General features: G+C 33.0%; 1 protein-coding gene across 2 annotated transcripts; it reads right to left on the reverse strand.

Annotated features, from left to right (window-relative positions):
* Nucleotides 1–1380: 1380 nt before the first annotated feature.
* LOC139524961 (myosin-6-like) lies at nt 1381–17025 on the reverse strand. 2 transcript variants are annotated; one of them, XM_071320138.1, is made up of 5 exons: nt 16732–17025; nt 11330–11532; nt 6835–6944; nt 6354–6518; nt 1381–3881 (listed from the first exon to the last, which is right to left on the reverse strand). In XM_071320138.1, the coding sequence occupies exons 2-5, from the start codon at nt 11529–11531 to the stop codon at nt 3498–3500; spliced, it is 861 nt and encodes a 286-aa protein (XP_071176239.1). In that variant the 5' UTR covers nt 11532; nt 16732–17025; the 3' UTR covers nt 1381–3497. The 2 variants fall into 2 exon arrangements, with proteins under 2 accessions (XP_071176239.1, XP_071176243.1); XM_071320142.1 differs by having other exon boundaries at nt 16629–16751.
* Nucleotides 17026–24184: the final 7159 nt, after the last annotated feature.

Genomic DNA, 24184 nt, shown 5'->3' on the forward strand with positions numbered 1-24184 from the left:
AATATTTTGACCTAATCATATATTTTTGATAGTTTTCCCGACCTATTCAAAAGGTGACCTATTTCAGCGGCACGTCCTATCACCTTGTATATAGGAATAGAATGAAATTCAAAACAGTGTGGCTGTGGCCATTGATTGACACATTAAATTCATCCATTGACTGGGACAATTTACGTGAACGTTTGTCTGTAACGACCACTGTTCACGACGTACCTACGATAGACATTTAAACTGTTGGGTCACCAAGGTTTCTTAACGCCTTTAATTATATAATAATTCGAAAAATTAATCAGAAATAACCTTTATGTTTTGATTTATATAATTGATATAAATCAAAACATCGTGTTATTTCTGATTAATTTTTTCGAATTACTTTATTAAGGTGTTGAGAACCTTTGGTGACCCCATAGTTTAAGTGTCTTTAAAAAGTACACAGTGAGCAATGGTCGTTACATACAAACGTTCACCTAAATTGTCCCAGTCAATGGATGAATTTAATGTGTCAATCAATGGCCACAGCCACACCGTTTTGAATTTCATTCTATTGTATATATCCCCGGAGAGTATCAGCAGCCATGCAGTAGTCGCCCCTACAAAAGAGAACCTATACGCTAGTTATAGTGAGTAATAATACTATAATATTGCTCAAACTACGAAAGTCAAGATAAAAACAAGCTTCAGGTGAACCAATACTTGAGGTGTACGCAGTTCTTTCACCACTTCCCAAGTGTCATACTTTGTGTGTAGCTCATGACAATAATAAATCTACCATTAACGAGGAACTGAGGACAGAAATTTAGCAACGACAATAGGAACAGATCAGTGGTCCAAAGTGCCAGACATATGTTCCATTTCAGTTAACATAATCATGACAGGTCCTTAAAACTTTCGAAGAAATCAATCCTTGTAGAAAATGTGAATCCTCGGTTTTGGTTTTTTTTTGTTTTTTTTTTGTTTGTTTTTTTTTTGTTTTTTTTATATTTCTTATGAATTTGTGTGTCAGGAGTTTGTTGGTTTGGTTCGTAGGTGTTTCTCTTTTATTTCCCCATAAAAATTATACCATTGGTTCCCCTGTGTGAATTGTTTTACACTAAATTATTTTGGGTGACGTCCCTTTATAGCTTGCTGTTCAGTGTGAGCCAAGGCTTCGTGTTGAACGCCGTACTTAGGCCTATATCTACAATTGTTAACTTTTTATACATTGTGACTTGGATAGAGAGAGTTGTCTCATTGGCACTCATACCACATCCTCTTATTTCTATTATTAGATTTGAATGTCAGCAATAACAGTTACATGTATACAAATAGTACATGTACTTTCTTATAAGAATTGGACAATATCATTTCAAAAGGTACTTTCTTAAAAGAAAACTACTCATATAAAACAATCAATAATAATTTATTGAATAAATATGTAACGTCACAGTACCCAAATTGCATCAAGTATCCAAATTGCACCTATTTGCATGGCAAAATAGGGGCGGAAGTTTTCTTAGAGATTAACAATTTATATTTTTTTATTTGACATTATGCACGTCTTTCAGCATATTTAAATACATTTAACTATACACAAAACTTTCCCAATATTAATCGTCAGATGAAGTACTACCTATAAAAGTATAATCTACGGAAACAACGAAATGCGAAGTCCCGAAAAAATTAAAATGTAATTTTAAAAAATATAAATAAATAAAATTAGATAAAAAAAAAACCTGTCAAAATAGGTTGGTTACCTTCATGCACGTTAGAAATTTATTACAAAATTTGAGAAATGAGTTTTACAACTAAAATTGATTACATCAATTACAAATGGAACAATCCTAACCTAGAAAAAAACAAACAAAATGATAGCAAAGCTTTGTCTGAAACAGACTCTTTCAATTTTAGTTAAAGATGTCACTGGAAGCAAAATTTTACCAAATGTTATAACCTCTTCAAGATCATATGAACATTTCCTTCTATAGTACGGTGTACATGTACAACATTTTACATTGATGGATATATAGAAAAAGATATTAAATATAAAAAGTATCTTTGATATTCAGAATTCAATTGGTTTCAGCGACTTTTTGATTTTGACCATGGGAGTTAAACAAGCCATAAAACTTTGATTATAAATGTAAATACACATTATATATATATATATATATATTCAAAATGCCACTAACTTATCATTATGTTTACATAAGTATTAGTATAAATATAAGTATTTATAATTAAAAGGTACATTTTACCCTATACAAAGAATATAGTTTTATAAATATAAAAAAACAACAAACTGATACAAAACAGCTGCCTTTAAGTTAATTAAAAAGAACCTTCGATTAAAAAAAAAAAAAAAAAACATCGAGTAGATACTTTCATTACAATAAAATGTCAAATGAGTGATAATATTTACGTTAGATAACTGAGATGTCTGTAGCACCTTTTTGGTTTATACTTCTTTGCTTTGGTATATAATCTACCAAGGGGTTGTTATGTATTTATGACGAAGAAATGAGATGTGTAATGTATATACATATATACATCATCATAGTACTTTACACATATAGTCTTTTATTAGTTATTTGTAAGTTATATTCAGTTACTAATCTAAATTAAGCTGACACAGTCACACGTGAGTTGCGTCGGATAGAAATCGACCATATATATATAAAACAGAAGATGTGGCATGATTGCAAATGAGATAACTCTCCACCACAAGAGACCAGTGGACACAGAAATTTTAAACAGCTGAAGGTCACGAAACGACTTCCAACCATACCGCATAGTCGGATATAAAAGACCGCGAAATGACAAACATAAAACAATTCAAACGAGAAAACTAATTTGAAACATTCAAATACGTATCAAAAAATTATTTTTGGTCTGGTGTTGTAGGGTTCTTATAACAACTGAATTTTCAAACAATTTCAGATTGTGCAAAGAGATTTTTTCAACCAGAAATAGGATAACAAATGCATTGATTTGCATTTGCATAAGGTCAATTGGTATCCGACCAAGATCACGTATTTATCTATCATTTCAGGATCGACTATAAAGTTAAGAACGGGTCGTGATTTATATTTTCATATGGGCAACCAGTGGAAATTCGAGGTATGGGATAATGAAACCCACAAGAAAATTATTTATCAACATTGGATGCAATTGAATACATGAATTTTGAAGATTTCAATTAACAACTATTCTTTGCAAGAAATCTAGACATTGGCTATTCTAGGCACATACATGAGTTATTCTAGGCATTGACCATTCTAGGCACATACATGAGTTATTCTAGGCATTGACCATTCTAGGCACATACATGAGTTATTTTAGGCATTGACCATTCTAGGCACATACATGAGTTATTTTAGGCATTGACCATTCTAGGCACATACATGAGTTATTCTAGGCATTGACTATTCTAGGCACATACATTAGTTATTCTAGGCATTGCCCATTCTAGGCACATACATGAGTTATTTGATTATCAGGTAAATCAATTTTTTTTATGGTTACAAGGGTTGATGAAATGTATTCTGACAGCATCCTTCAGGTTCAGATTTCCCTTCTTGCCCACAACACTGCCATATCTTTATCTTAGGGTCGTTATTTCCATGGAGATGGACTGGCTTCCGGGGATGATAATAACACGTGCCAGTATTTTGACCTGGGACCAGTGCTTTGTGACAATACCGGCATTCTTGCAGGCGTTTCCGTTTGAATCGTTTATTATCTATTTCTTCATCTTGGCCTATTAGGTATTCGGGTCTTTCATCTGTCAGGATTGAAAGCTTCTTTTTCAACTTTTCATTGTCGCCATTGGCTTTTGCAAGTGCTGTATCTTTCATGTCGTGTAGTTGCTCCAGAAATTTCTGTTTGATTTTTTCCGTTTGCAACTACAAAAAAATAAGCCTCATACATTTATATTAGCTAATTGCATGGGGATACATTTTTAAATTGATAACACATAGTAGATGTCAATGAATACCAGTACCATGACATTTTCATTATCCAAAACATTCATTTGACATAATAAACTCTTTAAAATAATTTAGAGTCCTTTTTCAACTGCGTTTAGAAGTATAGTATGCAATCAGTTATGTGGAAAGAAAATATAGAACATCTCGCTGTGTGGTCTTTTTTAAGTTTCAAAATTATCAGTTTCTAATCAGTTAAAAACAATAACAAAAATATCAAGGTACTGATTTTCAATAACAACTAGTAACTTTTATATCGTCATTTTAATTAATGACTCTTCAGTGATGCAGATGACTTAAATAACTGAAAAGTCCCAAACCTAGTAATACCAATCGAATTACTGGCTTCTGGGCCGGTAAAACCCCTAGTCCACCAGCAGATGTTGTATATCAATACAACTAAATTGTTCTTAAAGGGTGCAGGTAATGATGGTAAGGTTTACTTTATTCATATTGACCCCAATACATTAAACTCATTACATTGCATGAATGTTTCATTATGATACGTTATTTTGATTGGCTAACAGCAATCTCATGTCCTTCTGACATTGATATTCATCACACAATGAAATGTAACATTCATGATGACACAATGTCCCCCAATAGAGTGCACAGGAAAATTCAAGAAAAACTTGATAGAAATCGTGTTTTCATAATCATAGCCAAAAAATGTAATTATAAGTATTGAATGCTTCTTTTTGTAATTCCACAGGGTTGTAAAAGCATTGACCGTGTGCACATTTTTTTAATGAGAAGCGATTCATACAAAATGTGCTTCGGTCAACGCGTCTAAACCCAAATGAATTTACAAAAAAGAAATTTATATTCTTAATTAAATGTTTGGACGTGATAACATGATTTCTTGCGTCCGACTGTCTATATCAGTCTGCTCAGCTCTTAAAATAAAATTGCATACCACGGGTTTGTGAAGTCAACTACGTTGACCCGGCCTTAATAACTTTGACGACGTCATAAAATTTGAAACCGACTTTGATAAGTTTGACCTGAACTTAGCAAGTCATCTTCTGGTAGCTGGTGAATGTAAACACTTCAAAAAGACGCAAAAACAGCCCGATAAGTCGATTAGCAGTTTATCTGCATACTAGTATTGATATTGTTAAATATCAGCTGCTCGACACAATATGAAGGCTTTTAAATCTCGTTCGTTGCGCTCACTCGACAAAAAGCTTCATATTGTGAATCGCAGCTTATATTCTGATAGTCGGTACTAATCTATCCATCCTTACCCAAAAAATTGCATCGAACGTAACATAATGTACATCTTTATATAGTTGTACATGTATATCACAACACATAAGACTCATCAGTGACGCTTATATAAAAAAATATATAAAGCCAAGTACAAAGTTGTAGAGCATTGAGGATCCAAAATTCTAAAAAGTTGTGCCAAAAACGGCTTAGGTAATCTATGCCTGGAATAATTATATATAGAAATAAGATGTTATGGAGCAGTGCATATTTTGATACTGTGAATTCAGTACATTTTAACGTTTTAAGATTTTGGACAATATTTGTAGTTAACAGTTTTTATGAAGCTTAATTTACATATTCATTTTGTTTTTTTGCGAAATAACGGTGTTGACTGATTTCACGGTTCACTGCAAAGGTCATAGTTGGAGCACCGCATGGAGTCCTATGGACACATAATATGTAATATATTTTTTTATGAACTGTTTTATTTTTGTCTAAGAGTTGTCTATTTTCTTCGACTTGAGGTTTGTAACTGTTTCATTGGTCGACTTGAGGTTTGTAACTGTTTCATTGGTCGACTTGAGGTTTGTAACTGTTTCATTGGTCGACTTGAGGTTTGTAACTGTTTCATTGGTATTCATTTGTGTCTTCTCTCCCTTTTCTGCTTATAGGTTTGAATTGCCAGACACGTTGATATGCTCTTTTTTTTTTACTCAATCAAATGATGTTTGATACAAACTATCAACGATAAAAGTGAGTATTTTATGCTCTCGTGGTTTGGTCAAGAAATAAAAAGATAATAATGACACTGTTATTTACTGCTCAGAAACACCAGGCTTTAAACTGATAAGTTTTATAACATATATAAATTATCTGTTTATAAATAGTTTCTGTTTGTATATAAACCTAAACATATAGATCAGAACGTTGGTTTTCCCGTTTGAATGGTCTTACACTAGTTAATTTTGGGGCCCTTTATAGCTTGCTGTTCGGTGTGAGTCAAAGCTCCGTGTTGAAGGCCGTACCTTGACCTCTACTTTACTTTTATAAATTGTAACTTGAATGGAGAGTTGTCTCATTGGCACTCATACCACATCTTCCTATATCTATATATTAAGAAATTAATATTGTGTTTCTACCCTAAAGTTTTAGAATATAACATGAGACAAAACTAATTACCTCTTCTTTGTACTCTTGGAGTTCTTTTCTACATTCTATCAATATATTGTTTAGTGTACTGATATCCTGCTCCAACTGGTAGCGCTTGTTGGTCATATCGTTCACTCTTCCCTCCAAATCTTTTAAGTTCTCCATTTCCTGTTCAAGCCTTCTATTTTTCGTTTTCTTAATAAATAAATGTATTACAAACACTTAAATCGCGTTTTTTTAGTTATTTCATAAATATCATTAATTTTCATTATATGTCATGAATGAAATTGACAGTTTTAATGATGGAAAAAATAAAAACATTCCATTTCCTTTCTTTTTTTCTCCTTTACTGTTTTTTTGTTTTCCCTCTTCATTTTTCGATTCATCGCACTGCCTCGTTTTTGATTTTTTTTTAAACACAATTGATTTTCTTATTCATTTTTAATGTATATAATAAGTTGATACAATTATTTGACGGAGGAATCTTTAATATTTTTGTACTAAAACTTACCTCTTCAGTTAATCTTTTTATCACTTTTTGTGTATTAACCATCTGTTTTTCAAGATCAGATTGAACTTCCCTGGTTTTTTGTTCATTTCTATCTAACTTTTCCTTTAGCTCTAAGAGTAAAAATAACTCAATGTAACCGTGATAAAAATCATGAAGTTATATACGCAAGTTAAGTAAGAAGCAACCATTTAACTTTAAAGGGGGATTGATTTTTTTCGAAGTCCGTTTTTTTTTAGCGCCAAAGAAAAGTGCGATTTTTTTAGTTTTTCAACGCTATTATTTAAATCTTTTTTTTCAAAATTTAACGGGCAGTCTGGATTCAGAATTATTTATTGTCATTTGCTTGACAACAATCGACAAATTAGGATCAACATACTTTTTTGGGGAAAAACCATAAGCGCCCTATACTATAAAGTTTAATGGTCCTTCCCTAATGGAATTGATAAATGTATTTGGATTACCTCCCTTAGATCATTGTACCTGAAAACGGTTTGCTCGATAAATTGGGGTCGTAAATTACAAAATTAAAACGGGGAAGATGTTTTTTGAAAGATCGATTACATATTTATAGATGTACAAAAAGTTACACAAAACGAACGATGTATCTTGCTGAACGAAAAATGTCCTCTTAAAAAAGAATGAAAATGTGCATGCTCTCAATCGGTCAGTTCACGAAGACCATTAGAATAGGGTCATCACAACGTTATTAATTAACATAAAGATTTCTTACTTGTTCCAATTTAATTTTTAATTCTCAGCTTCTTACTAGCGTTTCACAAGAATCTGTGCGATTTACGGCCACACCAATTTAATTCCTTGTTCGACGGACCCGCCCGCACCTTTTTTTTTTTCAAAGCAGAATTTTTTTATTTTTTTTATATTCCGGCTTCCTGCATCCGGAAATGTAATCGTGTCCATTTCCCGCACCGTTTTTTTTGTAAATATTATAAACAGATATTTGCACTTGTTTTTATAATCACAATCTAACATGTATTTATAACGATTTAAACATATAAGCACCCAAGTACACTGTGTCAATGTCTGTGATAATATTTGATTCAGCATGAAACCCATTTATCCCAAATGGGAGTGCTCCGATATAAATAGATTTAATAGAAAACAGAAGAAAATACCTGTACAGAACAAAACATTGGTTTCATTCCCCCTTACTTAGATTCCCTATCAAAATATGTTCGTTGTTAGAAATAAACTTCAGGTTACAAAACACCATTAGATTTTATGGGCGCAGCCATTTTATGAGCATAACATGGTATTCAGAATTAAGAGTATGGCTAATCCTGATTGGTCGATATGTGCGCCCGTTATTTTTTTTATTATTAGAGACTTCGTGCACTCTGCAGAGGCGGATCCAGGGGGTGGTCATCCGGTGCCGGTGACCACCCCCTGGGTTTGCAAAAATGGTGCACCATGTACCAAAAAATGGTGCACCTTGAACATTTTGAAAAATAAATTCGTCGACCAAATCAATTTGTCTATCGTAATCACCAGTCATAAAGTTGTCATTACTTACCATAAGGCTAAATACATGTACTTTGACAGATATATTTATACAATGAACATGTAATCAACAATCGCTAATTACTTAGTCGATTTCTTTGATGTTAAGGTGTAAAATTGAAGAGACAGTCCCCAATCTTAGATGTTTTTCAGCAGGTAATTTATACTTTTTTTACATTACGTTTATCTAAATTTTTAAAGTTTGTATAATAACTTTTCTCGACCAATAATATTTTTTTACTGTGATGCCAAAATTCAAAAATAATTTTAAAGTTTTAAAGTCACATAAATATTCTATATTGAATGAATACCCCGTTCCATCATCTGTTTGTCTAAAAGTTTCGTTCATTCCAATTTTTTAGTAACTTATATCCTCTTTCCTTCAGGAAACGCCACAAATCAGCCCCCTCTGAAGTACCAACGACTTGTAATGGACCTAGCATTGATACGAATAAAAGTGATCAGATTAAAGAAACAACCCCCGACTTACATATAAGTACAAGAGACATTGGTTTTGTAAAACAATCAACACGTAAATTAACAAACGAAGAGAATTTAATTTGATAAGAAATCATTTCCATCCTGGAATAAACTATAACTTTCCTATAAAAAAAATATGCAGGAAAGAACAGACTATTTCAGCTGAATTGGCTAAATCGCTATGATGGGCTAGTGTACTCACCTTCACAAGAAGGAGCTTACTGCATATACTGTGCTCTGTTTGGGGTTGTTAGTTTGGGAACATTATCATGAAAACCACTAACATATATATGGCACATGCAAGTACAAGACTTATCGATCATTTAGGCTGTGGTGAGAAATCATGTAAAAAAAGTCATACTGAAGCTAGAGCAAAAGCTCAACTTTTTCTTGACAACATTGAGCAAAGGACTACTGATATTCAAACATTTATTGATAAAGCAATGAATAAACGTATAAAAGCAAACAGAACTGTTTTGAAATCTATATGCAAGTGTGTTTTGCTTTGTGGAAAACAGAATCTTCCTATAAGGGGCCATAAAAAAATAATAAAACCACTCGCAAAAATCAACGACTGTTCCTGATATTTTTTGAAGATTTTGGTATGAGCGCAGTTGAGAACATCTATGAAATTTGTATATAATGCCAATACTATATCATACATACCATATGTAAAATATTTTACATGTCCTCACTTGCGCTCATATTTTAATCATTCAAAGTAGAGTCGGAAAAGTACGATTTTCCGTATAGACACCCGGTTATGATTTATTCATAGCATCATTTATAATCGATTTTCTGCATAAACTTGAAAAATAAGTTTTATTTCAACAAAATATAAAACTTCAGTAATTGTTTTTGGTCATTTTTGCCCCAGAGATTGTTATTCATTTTTTTGCATACAAAGGGGCCAAATACTGCACTTATCATACATCGTCCTTTTAATTTAAGATTTCAAAAGGTGACCACCCCTTAATAAATTCCTGGATCCGCCCCTGCAGTCTGCTTTATGCAAAAGGCAAAATAAAAATTATTCCGTAGCCCTAAAGGCACTGAGATGACTTTTCAACGCTAGGACAAGACACGTATTTTTAAGGGCAAAATTGATAGGCATGGGAGATAAGTACAAAATACGCTTAGAAAAGCAACGCGAACCTATATTTTTTGGACCAAAAAATACTGTCCTATAACTTTTCTTTGATTCTAGCAAGGTTTCGTTAAGAAAATCAACTTTCTAAAGTCTGTATCTCGAAAAAGGCTACCATTGTCGCCTATGGGGAAATTAATTGTTTATTTCAAGCTTCAAAGAACTTCGGAAAGAAATACCTTTAACTGCAATATGCTGGCGATACAAAACTATCCATACGCCTGCATGTTTATTCACCTGTCCTGATCGATTCAGGGGCCTGTCGTTCAGCAGTTAGATATCGTTCATTGTTGTTCATAAATATTATTTGGTATTTTCCCGTTTGTATATATATATATAAATTAGATCGTTGGTTTTCCTGTTCGAATTGTGTACACTTATAATTTTGGGGTCCCTTATAGCTTGCTGTTTGGTCTGGGTCAAAGCTCTGCCGTACGTACTATGACCTGTATTTGCTATTATCCCTCAGAAGGGCACATATGGGGTCATTTTATTGCTGTAAAAAAACAACTTGAAGAAATATCAAGGATTTGCATAGTGTTACTATACAAATCCTTTGAAGAACTTAAAAAAATTAACTAAAAGAGAGGAGAAATACATCATATTTAAATAATTTTAAACAACATTACTATATTCTGAAAGAGAATTATTTATGACATTATTTATTTTGAATAATATTAAAGTAAATGTGTTAACATTGTGCTAAGTCCAGGAATATTACAAAATTCTTGGGCATGTTTTGACCATTTAATACCAGATAGATATATAGTTCTTTGGGAAAATATGAGCTCTTTTAATTGTACTAAAAAGTTTTATTTACAAAAAAATATATTGTAACTTATATTTCCCCTCATAAAAAGGATATTTATAAAATTGAGGGGTTGTTCCCAACCTGATTATGACTTGGATGGAGAATTGTCTCATTAATTGGCACACATACATATACCAAATCTAATTATTCAATTATTTATTGGTGAACAGGGAAAAATACTTCATAAATTAAAGAAATGTCAAAGTACAAGTGATAAATCAAAGTTTTAATATTGTCAAAACCTACCATTTTAAGTTTACAAAAAAAAAATAATCGCTCGCCTTTACTTTTCAAGCTTCGCCTCAAAAATTTGCAAAATAAATATTTTTTTATTAAAATTTTCAAATCGCTCGCTCGCCCCAATTTTTGGAGTCCAAAAATTCGTAGAACAAGAAATTAAATTAGTGTGGCCTAAGCGTAAGATTTTATCAATGTCTCGTACACTGCATATAACTTCCCAAACTGAAATTACAAAACCCGACAACACTTGCTAACACATCAGTTGATGTTTTCTTTCATTTAGTTGTATATAATTGTACCTTCATGCTCAGAATGTAACAGCTGTAGTTCATTGACTTTTCTCAGTAAGCTCTTTCCCAATTGTTCTTTTTCAAAACAGATCTTTTCCCAGGCCCAGTCTCTCTCGCCAATTGTATTACCCAAATGAATGTTACGAATAAATTCTTCTGAATCAGCTCGCTGAACTTGAAGTCCAATCGGATCTCTGGTGAAATCACTCATTCTACAAAAAAGTTTTGCCATTGTTCCATAATTCATATATAAACTATTTCCATATCAACTTTAAAAATCAAGCAAAACGATCCCGATCTCAGACTGTTAATACTTCGTAATGCAACCAACTTAGCTATGTTATATTTGCTTACCTCTCCTGGAAATATAATTAACCTAGTAAACTCACGGTGTAGAATGGTAACGGACTTATCGGGTTTTTTTCGGAATATCGGCACTAATCGGGTTCAGCAACGGACATATCGCGTTTCAGAGGACAACACGTGGCGTAAGAGGTTATTTCTTTCAACTTGTATTAAAGCAGAATTGATATTTCCAAATAAGCTTGATGTCACGGAATAGGGAAATTATTTATTTTGCAAGATATCTAATCATATATTCATGGAAAGCTACGATTTATTTCAAATTGTTTCCACCAACGTGGTACCCAAACTTGAAAACAAATATTTTTCATGGAAAGATGTCCAATTGAAGCGTGTTTTAAGCTTGCTGTTTTCTTTTCCAAGTAAATATTTTATTATTCATTAAATGTAGACAGTTTCCCTTTCAGAACGGTTTCATGCACTATTAAGGTCTTAAATGATGGTTAATTTGGAAATTTATGGCACCGGACTCTTTGTGTAATTGGCACCGGACTTTTTGTGCGCAAATGAATATGGAGACTCATATTTTCTCAGTCAGTCTATGTGTTCACTCCGCTTGGGTTGTTCAACACTTCTTATTTTATACATTAATTACACATCACACAATGATATACTTTATTAGTCCACAAACAAATGCGTTGGATTCTATCCGTATCTCGTTCTCATAGCTGGAAGGGTTCTAGTCCAAATAATTATGACGTCTGGGAAGGCTATTTTAAATGTTTGCTTTGACGCCCTCTGCGACGTTGTAAGGCGTCAAAGAAAGAAACATATAATATCCTTTCAAGACGTGATAATTATTTGAACTAGTAGGTATAAAAAAAGAAGATGGGGTATGATTGCCAATGAGACAACTCTCCACAAGAGACCAAAATGACACAGAAATTAACAACTATGCATCATTATGAATATTTATTATATATTTAGTAGTAAATACAGATACATTGTATGTGTAATACAATCAATGGCAAGCGTGCTGTATCAGCCACCCGTGATGATATCGACATCAGCACGATTGCAAAAGCTTTATCACACCTTTAATCTGTATGACGTCACGTCATCGATTGCAGTCACTGTTGCAAAGGCTTTATCAAATCCCTAATCTGTATGACGTCATGTCAAACCTATAATCTGTATGACGTCATTTCAAACCTCCTTATCTGTATGACGTCATGTTACATAAAAAACATCTTCTTGAGGTATATGTATATAATAAAGTGTATATGATATGGCTTTTCCAATATCACACACCATATCAACCCTCAACCAATATAATCCCTCGAGCAGAGCTCTTGGGATTATATTGGTGTTTCGGGTTGATACGGATGCGATATTGAAAAAGCCGATATTCTCTATTTATATTACACTGGAATGAACGTGTCTTTTCGTAACATCCGTCAATGGACAAACATATGTTAATCTGGGATAGAGCAGAAATAAAATATAAAATTAAGAATGGAAATGGGGAATGTGTCAAAGAGACAACAACCCGACCATAAAACAGACAACAGTAGAAGTTCACCAATAGGTCTTCGATGCAGCGAGAAATTCCCGCACCCGGGGGTGTCCTTCGGCTGGCCCCTAAACAAATAAGGCCTTATTCCTTGACCATTTGTGTTTTTTTTTTGGCATTTCATGTGATATTGCCCCATACCAATGTAATTTTACTCAATGTCCCTTTATTTTCTATCATATTGTAAACTGATCAAGATTGTAAAAAAAACACTTGTACGTGAGAAGTTCCAGACTTGTATATTCTAGCACACGATGTCAAATAGGGTTTTTAAAATCTCATCAGACAAAAAATACGAAAACATTATTTTGTAGCCTGGTAAAACAATAAAAACACAATAAGTCCTGTGCTCAATAAACCTCAACAGTTCGGTGCCAAAAAAGACGTCATTTTAGGGAAACCTGATTAGTCCGCTGCAAAGCAATTTTGAAAAAGCTTAGTAATATGATATGATATTTTTAGTTTTTGAATGCACACAAGTGGTTCTAATATGTATTTTGCATGAAATAACGGAGCACAAAAAGTCCTCATTCTAATATACTGTGTATTTGAACGGACAACACACCATTAGTAGCTGTGTTCGGTCGGTTGTCCTGTTTAGTGTGGAGCTCTTTGAAAAAGCCATAAGTGGTACCGAATTTTGCAAACTTAGATCATCGGTGCCTTTCCGTGATCATATCAACATAAACACTTACGACTTCTTTTCGTCTATTTGGCTCATTTTGTGTCACACTGTCTGAAAACAAAACGCGATAAGTTTGTTTCCGAACACGATAAGTGCGGAAACGCCGACAAAACACCGAGTAGTCCGTTACCATTCTATACAATGAAACTTATCGCTCCTTTAAATAAACTTATTCTAAAAGGTTACCAATTCAACACTGTAGTACGATCATTGAATATTGTTTGTATTGGTATAAATATTGATTTTGTTATTAGTAAATTAAAAGCAAACTAAATATTACACTGTAACAATTCAAGATCATTGAATATTGTTTGTATTGGTATAAATATTGATTTTGTTATTAGTAAATTAAAAGCAAACTAAATATTACTAGTATGTTATATACATACACACATTCATGGATCTACAATGTGTCGATACCTGTAACTTGGCATTGCACAATATCATGTTTTTCTCTGACTGTTTATGACGTCTTTACACTAAATCCATTGGATGTTGGATGTGTACGGATTGATACTTTAGTCTTTAATGTATAATTTTTATTAGTTGTTAGTGGCTTTGAACTAGCTGTCAGATAACTGCGAGTACTCTCAGATCTGTTCCTAGTGTCTTTTTGTTGTCGGGATGTACAAGTACCCGGCCACGTCCAATTGTATTTTTGTCCATCTGATGAGTCAAGCCTTTTTCAACTGATTTTTATAGTTCGTTCTTATGTAGTACTTTTATAACCACTGTCCCAGTATAGGGGGAGGGTTGGGATCCCGTTAAAATGTTTAACCCCGCCACATTTTTTATGTGTGTGTCTGTCCCAAGTCAGGAGCCTGTAATTCAGTGGTTGTCGTTTGTTTATGTGTTACATACTTGTTTTTCGTTCATTTTTTTTTATATATAAATAAGGCCGTTAGTTTTCTCGTTTGAATTGTGTTACATTGTCATATCGGGGCCTTTTACAGCTGACTATGCGGTATGGGCTTTGCTCAATTGTTGAAGGCCGAACGGCGACCTACAGTTGTTAATGTCTGTGTCATGTTGGTCTCTTGTGGAGTGTCATGTTGGTCTCTTGTGGACAGTTGTCTCATTTGCAATCATACCGCATCTTCTTTTTTTTTATATATATATTAAGTTATAAAGTTTCTATTTAGAGTATTAACATGAACTTGTACCGACGGAAATAATATATGTTGATGGACTTATTAAAATTACTATATCTGATCTTTTTCCCGATCAACATGATCATATCGAAGTTTTATGAAAGCTTTCTCGAAGACAGGCGAAAAACGGGAATGACAGGTACGCACACAAACTGGTTTAGACCGACCACTTTTTGGGGCTATACCAAGTTAGGCTATCTTGACAATCGTCTTTATTGTTGTGTGTACGCCTATCTGGTTTTTGTTTATTTTCATACTTTTAATCTATGAATTAAAAGTGAAAAATAAGGTGAAATGTTTAGTTATTTACCGTAGGTTTGAGTCAATCTAGATAACTGTGTCAATACAAACGTATATATATAAGCCCAATGAAATCAGAGATAAACTTTTTTTTTAAATACTATGAGCTCAGAAATAAAGTTATTTCCCTGGGTAAAGTCATTCTGTGATTTTTATTCCCTTCTGATTTATTATATATGAGTCATATATATGGGTATGATTGCCAAAGAAAGAACTATCAATCCTAAGGACGAGACTGTAAAGTACAACAGGGTTTACTACCCGAATATACCCTTCAAAAAGTGAAAGAGGGCTTTAAAATAAGTGCAAAGTCACAGTTATATAACAAAAGTTGATAATATGATGGAAAATTTTGAAATCATGCTTATATATCATCGCAAGAATATCATAAAATGTTATAAAGCGTTTTTACACTAATATCACCAAAAATTATCATGTAGGCGCTTATACGCACACACTTTTCTGGTGGAACCAAAAAAATGCATTACTTCAAACAGACTTTATTTTTTTAGGAAATCCAAAATCTTCATCATACGCTTCATATAATAACCTCTGAGAGTCACCACTGTGTAAATTGACAGCCAGTCAGAAGGAAAGTACTAAAGTATATATATATATATATATATCATACGTTTATTATACCACCACTTTGTCAGATACGCTGCTTCCGAATGGTATTTCTATGTTGGTTACCATTTGCTTTTATTACGAATAAAACAAAATGTACTAATAACGATAATATCAATACCACTATGTCAGTCAAGAAAGTCAACAAGGGATTCACTAAAATCGATATATCATACCCTTTGTTCCTTCTACTGCGTAAGTGACGCTGATGTTGATCCATCAGTTGCACGTCCCTTTATCATTAAAAAATAAAAACAAAACTATCTATCTTGGTATAGTTTGATTATGGCATAGTTGAATAACAAAACATTTACATATGAAAGTCACCATGGAATCAGGTTTCAACCCACGAAAAGTCTCCAGGATAGAAACCACAAGATCAACAACAGGAAAAGTCTCCAGGACAGAAAGCTCTTAGACTAGACCAACAACAGTGGGGATAGTTAGTTGTTTTTATATTTAAGAAAAAGGACATAAAATGTATGATGTTTGAACTGTTCAATCGTGAATAAAAACAACAGAAAAAACAGGAGTCCTGACTTTGAAATAAATGTGACGAATTGAAAAGTTGTGTTCCTATAGAACATTACGTCAAAAAAAATCAATTCATTCATATTAAATGCTTTCATCTAACCAGGAAGAGTAATACCGTATACATAAATTACTTACATCAACAACACGTAAGGAATATATCATTTCTCTATTGTGTTGTATAATAAGTACACACCATAAAATGGTAGACAATCATGAATTATTCATAACATGTACTTACTTTGTCTATGTTACAAATCTGGTCATATTATAAATCCGGTCATATTATAAAATGTCAATAAGTCATATCAATAATTTTAACTACTGCGTAGTTTGATATATATAAACTTTTAATTTTTAAAAATAGAAATTTGAAAAGTTCCAGTCACCCGGAAATGTTTCTATAAATACTTTCTAATAATCTGGATTCGAAGAAGAAAGTTGTAAATCATTTACATTGTCTGCTTTTCATGTAAATTTATAGTTAGTCAAATTGAATGCGTTCATTTAATTCGGGTACCTTTCGTCTTTGGTCGTTGTTTAAAATTTAACTCAAGTCATATTCAGCAGAATCACAACAAAAATTATTTCGCGAAAGTATGTCTGATTAATTTTTATAAATATATATAGCATGAGTTTAATTGGCTTGTGCTGTCAAGATCCTGTAATAAATAAAGTTGAATTATACCACAGTAGATGATATTCTAAAGTTGGTGGCAAAGAGTGAGGTAGAATAAATATGAATTGACCTTCACTATATCCTTTGAGAAGGATAGGAATATTAACCTGACATTTTCTATCTTTTCAATGTCATTTATATCTATTGCGTTAACTTGGTTATCTACTTTTGATTTATCTTGATTTTTTGTATTAAATCCTATAATCACTATGAAACATTATATTATCATTTTTAATAATGCATTAATGGGAGGTGAGGGACAAACGCCAATGAAACATCAACAAAACGTAAAGTCATCTAAAGGTAAATAGACAGGTGCAATAAGTCCAACTCTGAGTCGTTCCGGATATATAAAAGTTATAAATAAATTGAATAGAAGCATATTTTCTCAAGTAAATTAATTTTATATTGTTACAATATAAAAAAGAAGATGTGGTATGATTTCACAAGAGACCAAAATGACATAGACATTAACAACTATAGGTCAAAGTCCGGCCTTCAACAATAAGCAAAGCAAATAAAAGGCCCAGCTAAGACAATGTAAAACAATTCAAACGAGTAAACTAACGGCCTTATTTATATAAAAAAAATGAACGAAAAACAAATATGTAACACATAAACAAACGATAACCACTGAATAACAGGCTCCTGACTTGGGACAGGCAGACACATACATAATGTGGCGGGTTAAACATGTTAGCGGGATCCCAACCCTAACCTAACCTGGGACAGTGGTATAACAGTACAACATAAGAACGAACTATAAAAATCAGTTGAAAAAGGCTTAACTCATCAGATGGACACAAATACAAGTGGACGTGGCCGGGTACTTGTACATCCCGACAACAAAAAGACACTAGGAACAGATCTGAGAGTACTCGCAGTTATCGGACAGCTAGTTCAAAACCACTCACAACTAAAATCATGCATCTAAGACTAAACTATCAATCCGTACACATCCAACATCCAATGGATTTAGTGTAAAGACGTCATAAACTGTCAGAGAAAAACATGACCTTGTGCAATGCAAAGTTACAGGTATCGACAGATTGTAGATCCCTGAATGTATATATGTATATAACATACTAGTTATATTTAGTTTGCTTTTAATTTCCTGATAACAAAATCATATCATACTAATAAAAACAATATTCAATGATCGTATTACAGTGTTGAATTAGTAACCTTTTAGAATAAGTTTATTTGTTTATGTTTAACAATCCGAATTGTTATTACTCGGTTATGGCGTGTGAGGCAGACAAACCTTTCAGTTATTTTCCCCTTCTTACACATTGAAACACTTACTGTAACCTTTGATACAAATACAAGGTTTTCTTATAGGCAATATATTTAACAGTAAATGCTGACGGTTTTCTTTGTATAAGATGTTTATATTCACTTGTTTTCGTCTACGCAAGTCTGTATTTTATGACCTACTATCAGAAATAATCGCGTTAAAAGTCATAACAACAAATCAATTTCTAATTTTCAAGAACTTTCGGTCATGTCCTATGCAAATATCTTGCGGATTGTAATTTTATATTGAGTATACATGACGCTTAAGACAAACTGAACGAGATTTGCCGTCTTACCAGAACCTTAGGCGAACGATAAGACGTCAGGCTTGTCATAAAATCAATATAAAAGCCAACTCTGCAGTAGAAAAAAATTACATTCTGCATAACTTTATGACTTTTGTATTGTAAAAATATGATAGCAATATTGGAACAAAATTGTTCAATTAGTTTTGAATTGATCAGATATCATTTTCTCCTATATTAAAAGATAAGAATAATTTCATTACAGTTAAAACGATGTGAAGTTCCATGAATAAAATGATACCAATCGCTTATTCAAACACACGAAATGGCAATTTTGTTTGAAATCGAAAAGCTTTGTGAATATCAGTTGTGCAATTCCAATGAATTTCATTAAAAAAGGGGAAATATTTTGAAATCAATATCTTGTATTTTTCAAGTTAAGGTATGATAGAATAAGAGTATTAAACCAAACACTCGTGCATAGAGGGTAATATAATCAATTATAATTTAATTTAAAAATATGTTACATAAACCAATTATGTCCATGGATACAAATATATGCACATTTGTTTTATTATTATTATTATAATGATAATATCTATCAAAGGTACCAGGATAATAATTTGATACGCCAGACGCGCGTTTTCATCAGTGATGCTCAGATCAAAATATCTATGAAGCCACACAAGTACAAAGTTGAAGAGCATTGAGGACTCAAAAATCCCCCAAAAATGTGTCAAATACAGCTTAGGTAATCTATGCCTGGGATAAGAAAATTCTAAGTATTTCGAAAAATTCAAAGTTTTGTAAACAGATAATTTATAAAAAAAAATATTCATGTCAACAACGAAGGGATGACTACTAATAAACTCATCATAGATACCAGGACTAAATTTTGTATATACACCAGACGTGCGTTTCGTCTACAGAAGACTCATCAGTGACGCTCGAATCCAAAAAAGTTTAAAAGGCCAAATAAAGTACAAAGTTGAAGAGCATTGAGGACTAAAATTCCTAAAAGTTTTGCCAAATCCAGCTAAGGTAACCTATGCCTGAGGTAGAAAAGCCTTAGTATTTCAAAAATTCTAAATTTTGTAAACAGTTAATTTATAAATATAACCATATCAATGATCATTCATGTCAGCACAAAAAGTGCTGACTACTGGGCTGGTGATACCCTCGGGGAAATAAATCTCCACCAGCAGTGGCATCGATCCAGTGGTTGTAAATAAATTCATCATAGATACCAGGACTAGATTTTGTATAAACGCCAGACGCGCGTTTCGTCTACAGAAGACTCATCAGTGACGCTCGAATCCAAAAAAGTTTAAAAGGCCAAATAAAGTACGAAGTTGAAGAGCATTGAGGACCAAAATTCCTAAAAGTTTTGCCAAACCCAGCTAAGGTAATATAAGCCTGAGGTAGAAAAGCCTTAGTATTTCAAAAATTCTAAATTTTGTAAACAGTTTATTTATAAATATAACCATATCAATGATTATTCATGTCAGCACAAAAAGTGCTGACTACTGGGCTGGTGATACCCTCGGGGAAATAAATCTCCACCAGCAGTGGCATCGATCCAGTGGTTTGTAAATAAACTCATCATAGATACCAGGACTAAATTTTGTATAAACGCCAGACGCGCGTTTCGTCTACAGAAGACTCATCAGTGACGCTCGAATCCAAAAAAGTTTAAAAGGCCAAATAAAGTACGAAGTTGAAGAGCATTGAGGACCAAAATTCCTAAAAGTTTTGCCAAATCCAGTTCAGGTTATCTATGCCTGAGGTAGAAAAGCCTTAGTATTTCAAATATTCTAAATTTTGTAAACAGTTAATTTATTAATATTACAAGTGTGGACACAGATGAGTGTGGATAGTATGTTTGAATGTTTGACAGTGTTTTATGATAAATGTAGTTCTATGATTTTCCTATATGTGTTATTAACTGTGTTGCACGATGACAACCAACCGGAGCATTAGGAGTACTGTTTATTTTATATTTAGTTTAGTTTTTATGTTCAAGACAGGCATGGAAGAGACACTAATTGCATTAGTTACCAAATGATTATGATAAAATATGTTCCACATCTTTGATTTTGGATACATTTTATAGCTAGGAGAGCAACACATAATAGGTTCAATTTTTCGTGATTTTTTTAAATTGGGAGATGATATCTGAGAACGATATAAGGAGCCTGTAACTCAGTGGTTGTCGTTTGTTTATGCGTTACATATTCGTTTTTTCTTTATTTTTTGTACATAAATAAGCCTGTTATTTTTCTCCTTTGAATTGTTTCACATTGTCATTTTGAGACCTTTTATAGCCGACTATGCTGCATTAGCTTTGCTCATTGTTGAAGGTTGTGTGGCGACCTGTAATTGTTAATTTCTATGTCATTTTGGTCTGTTGTGGAGAATTGTCTCATTGGCAATCATATCACATCTTTTTTTATATGTATTTGCTAACTATTTGTATGGTTCTATTTATATATACTGAGTGCCAATGAAAACGCAACACTTGGTTTTTCAAAAATAAAATTTATATTAGAAATCATGATCTTTCAAAATGAATTGTTCTTGAAAATTAACAATTCTAACAATAGATCGATATCAAACAAAAATGTTTCATTGTCATCTTTCGGTCGCAATAGATAAACGAAATATCCAATGTCGAATCATCAAATCAGTCCTAACAAAAAATGTTACAACCCTGTTGTGCAGTGCAATCTCGACAGCGCGGTGGAATTGATCATCCCGGACGTTTAATGTGATCTTGTGGAATGTTATTCCACTTGTCCAGCAAAGCAAACTCAAGCTGACTTTTTGATATTGGTGGTGGTTTTCATCGTCTAAACCATGTCAAATCTGATGCAAAATTTGCTCTATCGGACCTAAATCTGGCGAAACGCATGACTTTTGGCCAAGGCGGGTGCCAAACGTCTATGTAACCACCACTGACGATTTTTGGTACATAATGAATGATTTTTGGTGTACAGAATTCGATGTTTATGCCAGACATCTGTTAAGATGTCGGCTGTGGTGCTCTTTAACTGTTGAATTTCTGCGCAAATGGTGCTTTACTGAAATTGCTCCAGAGGATCTACCGTGACCACCATTGAACTCTCGTGACCTTTGGACATCCATCAGAGTCGATATCGGATATGTTAAAGACCAAATGTATTGGTTTTGCTGAGCGTTTCTTGCTTTTTGAACCCCGGGATGTGGCTTATCATTAACTGATCCATTTTTGTTGAATTTGTGGATGATTTGGGTTATTGTAGAGGCTACATACAGTCTTCTCGAAATTGTATGCTGTGAAAGGCTTCATTGGATCATACCGGAAACTGCATGTCGCTGGTTGTCAAAAAGTCCTGGCATTTACTCAGATGTTTATTGCAGTTTCCTTACAATAAGGGTGGGAAAATTCATGACATTAGCCAAGCTTTAAATGACAAAATCGTGAAAATGGTGCGTATATTGAAAAGCGGTGAACTCGGTTTATGTCCGTTCAAATAACCCTTACTTCGCATTTGTTCCAAAAATCACACAACCGTAAAGTTGTCGACAATTGTCTTTAAAGTCATTTTCAACCAACTTTACAAAGTTGTAATATAAAATAAATAAAAATTATCAGACTTTTTTGAAAAACAAAAGTGTTGCGTTTTCATTGGCACTCAGTATATCTTTGTGGTGGCTTGTCAGTATCATTAGTAAAACACTTTAAAATGTTGAATTGATCCTCAGATTAGAAGAAATTTATTGGTTTTTATTAATGACAATGCCTAACATGATGCTTGGGCCTGATGAGCTAGAAAGTAAGCTTCTGTGCTGTTTTCTATCAATTCTTTGATAATATCTCCTTCAAAGCTGGTGAAAGCAAAACAAATTTGGTCAATGGACAAATAATGTTTGGTTCAAACAAAAAATAAAATGCTTTTATCTCCCTGTTACTTACATTGTACATAGAAATGATAATACTTGGAGACATCCTTGTACATGAGAGTTGTCTGTAAAATCTTTACACAAAGAATGAATTGCATAACAATGAACCGAGCTCAAAGCAAAGCACTTTAATAATACAGTCAGGATCCTACTTCGTCAAAATTATCTCCCCATTACGCCAGTTCATTTTCACAATCGTAAAAATGGAAGCCATTGTAGCGATGACGCGCTACCAATTTTGCTCTTGGAAACCGATAAATTTATCCACATTGCACCAATACGATCCTTATATGTCAGTTATATTTTAAAAGAAAAATGTATCAACTAGCTAATGAGCATCAGTTAATGATATTGTCTGCATTGATTCAACTTAAAACTATTGTCTGATCGGTTGTTAGGTGGAATTTTCGAAAAATCATAAACATTTAAAAAAAAATCTAATTAAATATTTCGTGGAAGGGCAGACTAGACTTTTTTAGTGGGTGAAGACTATAAACCCTAGTTATCACACACAAAAAATTAGAATTTTTCGAAGATATGCATTTTCATCATCCAACTTGTAAGACTGTCGTCAAGTACTTTCAGTAAAAAAATAGCTATTCGAACACACCTTCCCTGTTTTTGTGACTCATTAGATAGGTATTTCACTTGACCCATATATTTCATCTTTTAGTACTGTTATTTTTTTGTGTTATAAAGTCAACCTGTAGCTTTAATATATAAAAATGATAGAATCTGAAGCGAGACGATGTATGAAATATTCTTACTTTGAACGATATCAAGACAAAATACTCAACTCAAACACACCCTAACATAAAAAGGTGCACTCGATTTTCTCTTTTCGATACAATTGTTACCTATTTTTTGGAATTTTTCTTCAGTCACATAATGGAAGGGCAGACACGAAAATTACTGAACTAATAGATTGATATCTTTTCCGTCCGTGGTAATTTTTTCATAAAAATCGGAGGTTATGCATTTTTGTCATCCAACTTGAAAGATACCCATGTCGTCGACTTGATATCTAATTGTACTGCTTAACTATGTACTAGATAAATTGAAAACTTATGCAAATGGTGTTTTTGAAATAAAACACCTCGTAATTGAGAAGAAAATTGCAGTTTTGTTTGTTTCTATTAACTTTTTAAAAATTTGTCACTATAGTAAACAATACAGTAAACATTTATCGCCTTCTCTAATAGAGAGCTTCGATTCTTTTGTTCTATTTCAACCTGGTTTCCGACTGAATACACTTAGACAGAGAGCTCAATCCAGTGATATACTTTGTACTACAGGTCCTTCATGAACATCCATCAACCAGAATCATATCTCAATAACATGCCATTCTACATGCCAGGTTGGATCAGAAGTCCTGAAAAAGACATGATATTTTTTTTTTATCGTATTTAAAGTATATATGCATAGGTTAAAACTTTCACAAATTTGTGGTATAATCATTCAGTGTCTGGCAACTATCAATCGCTTCATGCACAAACTGATATAGGTTGAGCATGAGTGCCCCTCTGTTGGAA

This window comes from Mytilus edulis, chromosome 1, assembly GCF_963676685.1.
Source record: "Mytilus edulis chromosome 1, xbMytEdul2.2, whole genome shotgun sequence".
Lineage (NCBI taxonomy): Eukaryota > Metazoa > Mollusca > Bivalvia > Mytilida > Mytilidae > Mytilus > Mytilus edulis.

Coding starts and splice junctions, on each gene's coding strand:
- LOC139524961 (XM_071320138.1), bottom strand. CDS start 11,531: ATGAGTGATTTCACCAGAGATCCGATTGGACTTCAAGTTCAGCGAGCT. Junction 6,945..11,329: donor GTTACATTCTGAGCATGAAG/GTACAATTATAT, acceptor TTTTACTCTTAG/AGCTAAAGGAAAAGTTAGAT. Junction 6,519..6,834: donor TAAAAAGATTAACTGAAGAG/GTAAGTTTTAGT, acceptor TTATTTATTAAG/AAAACGAAAAATAGAAGGCT.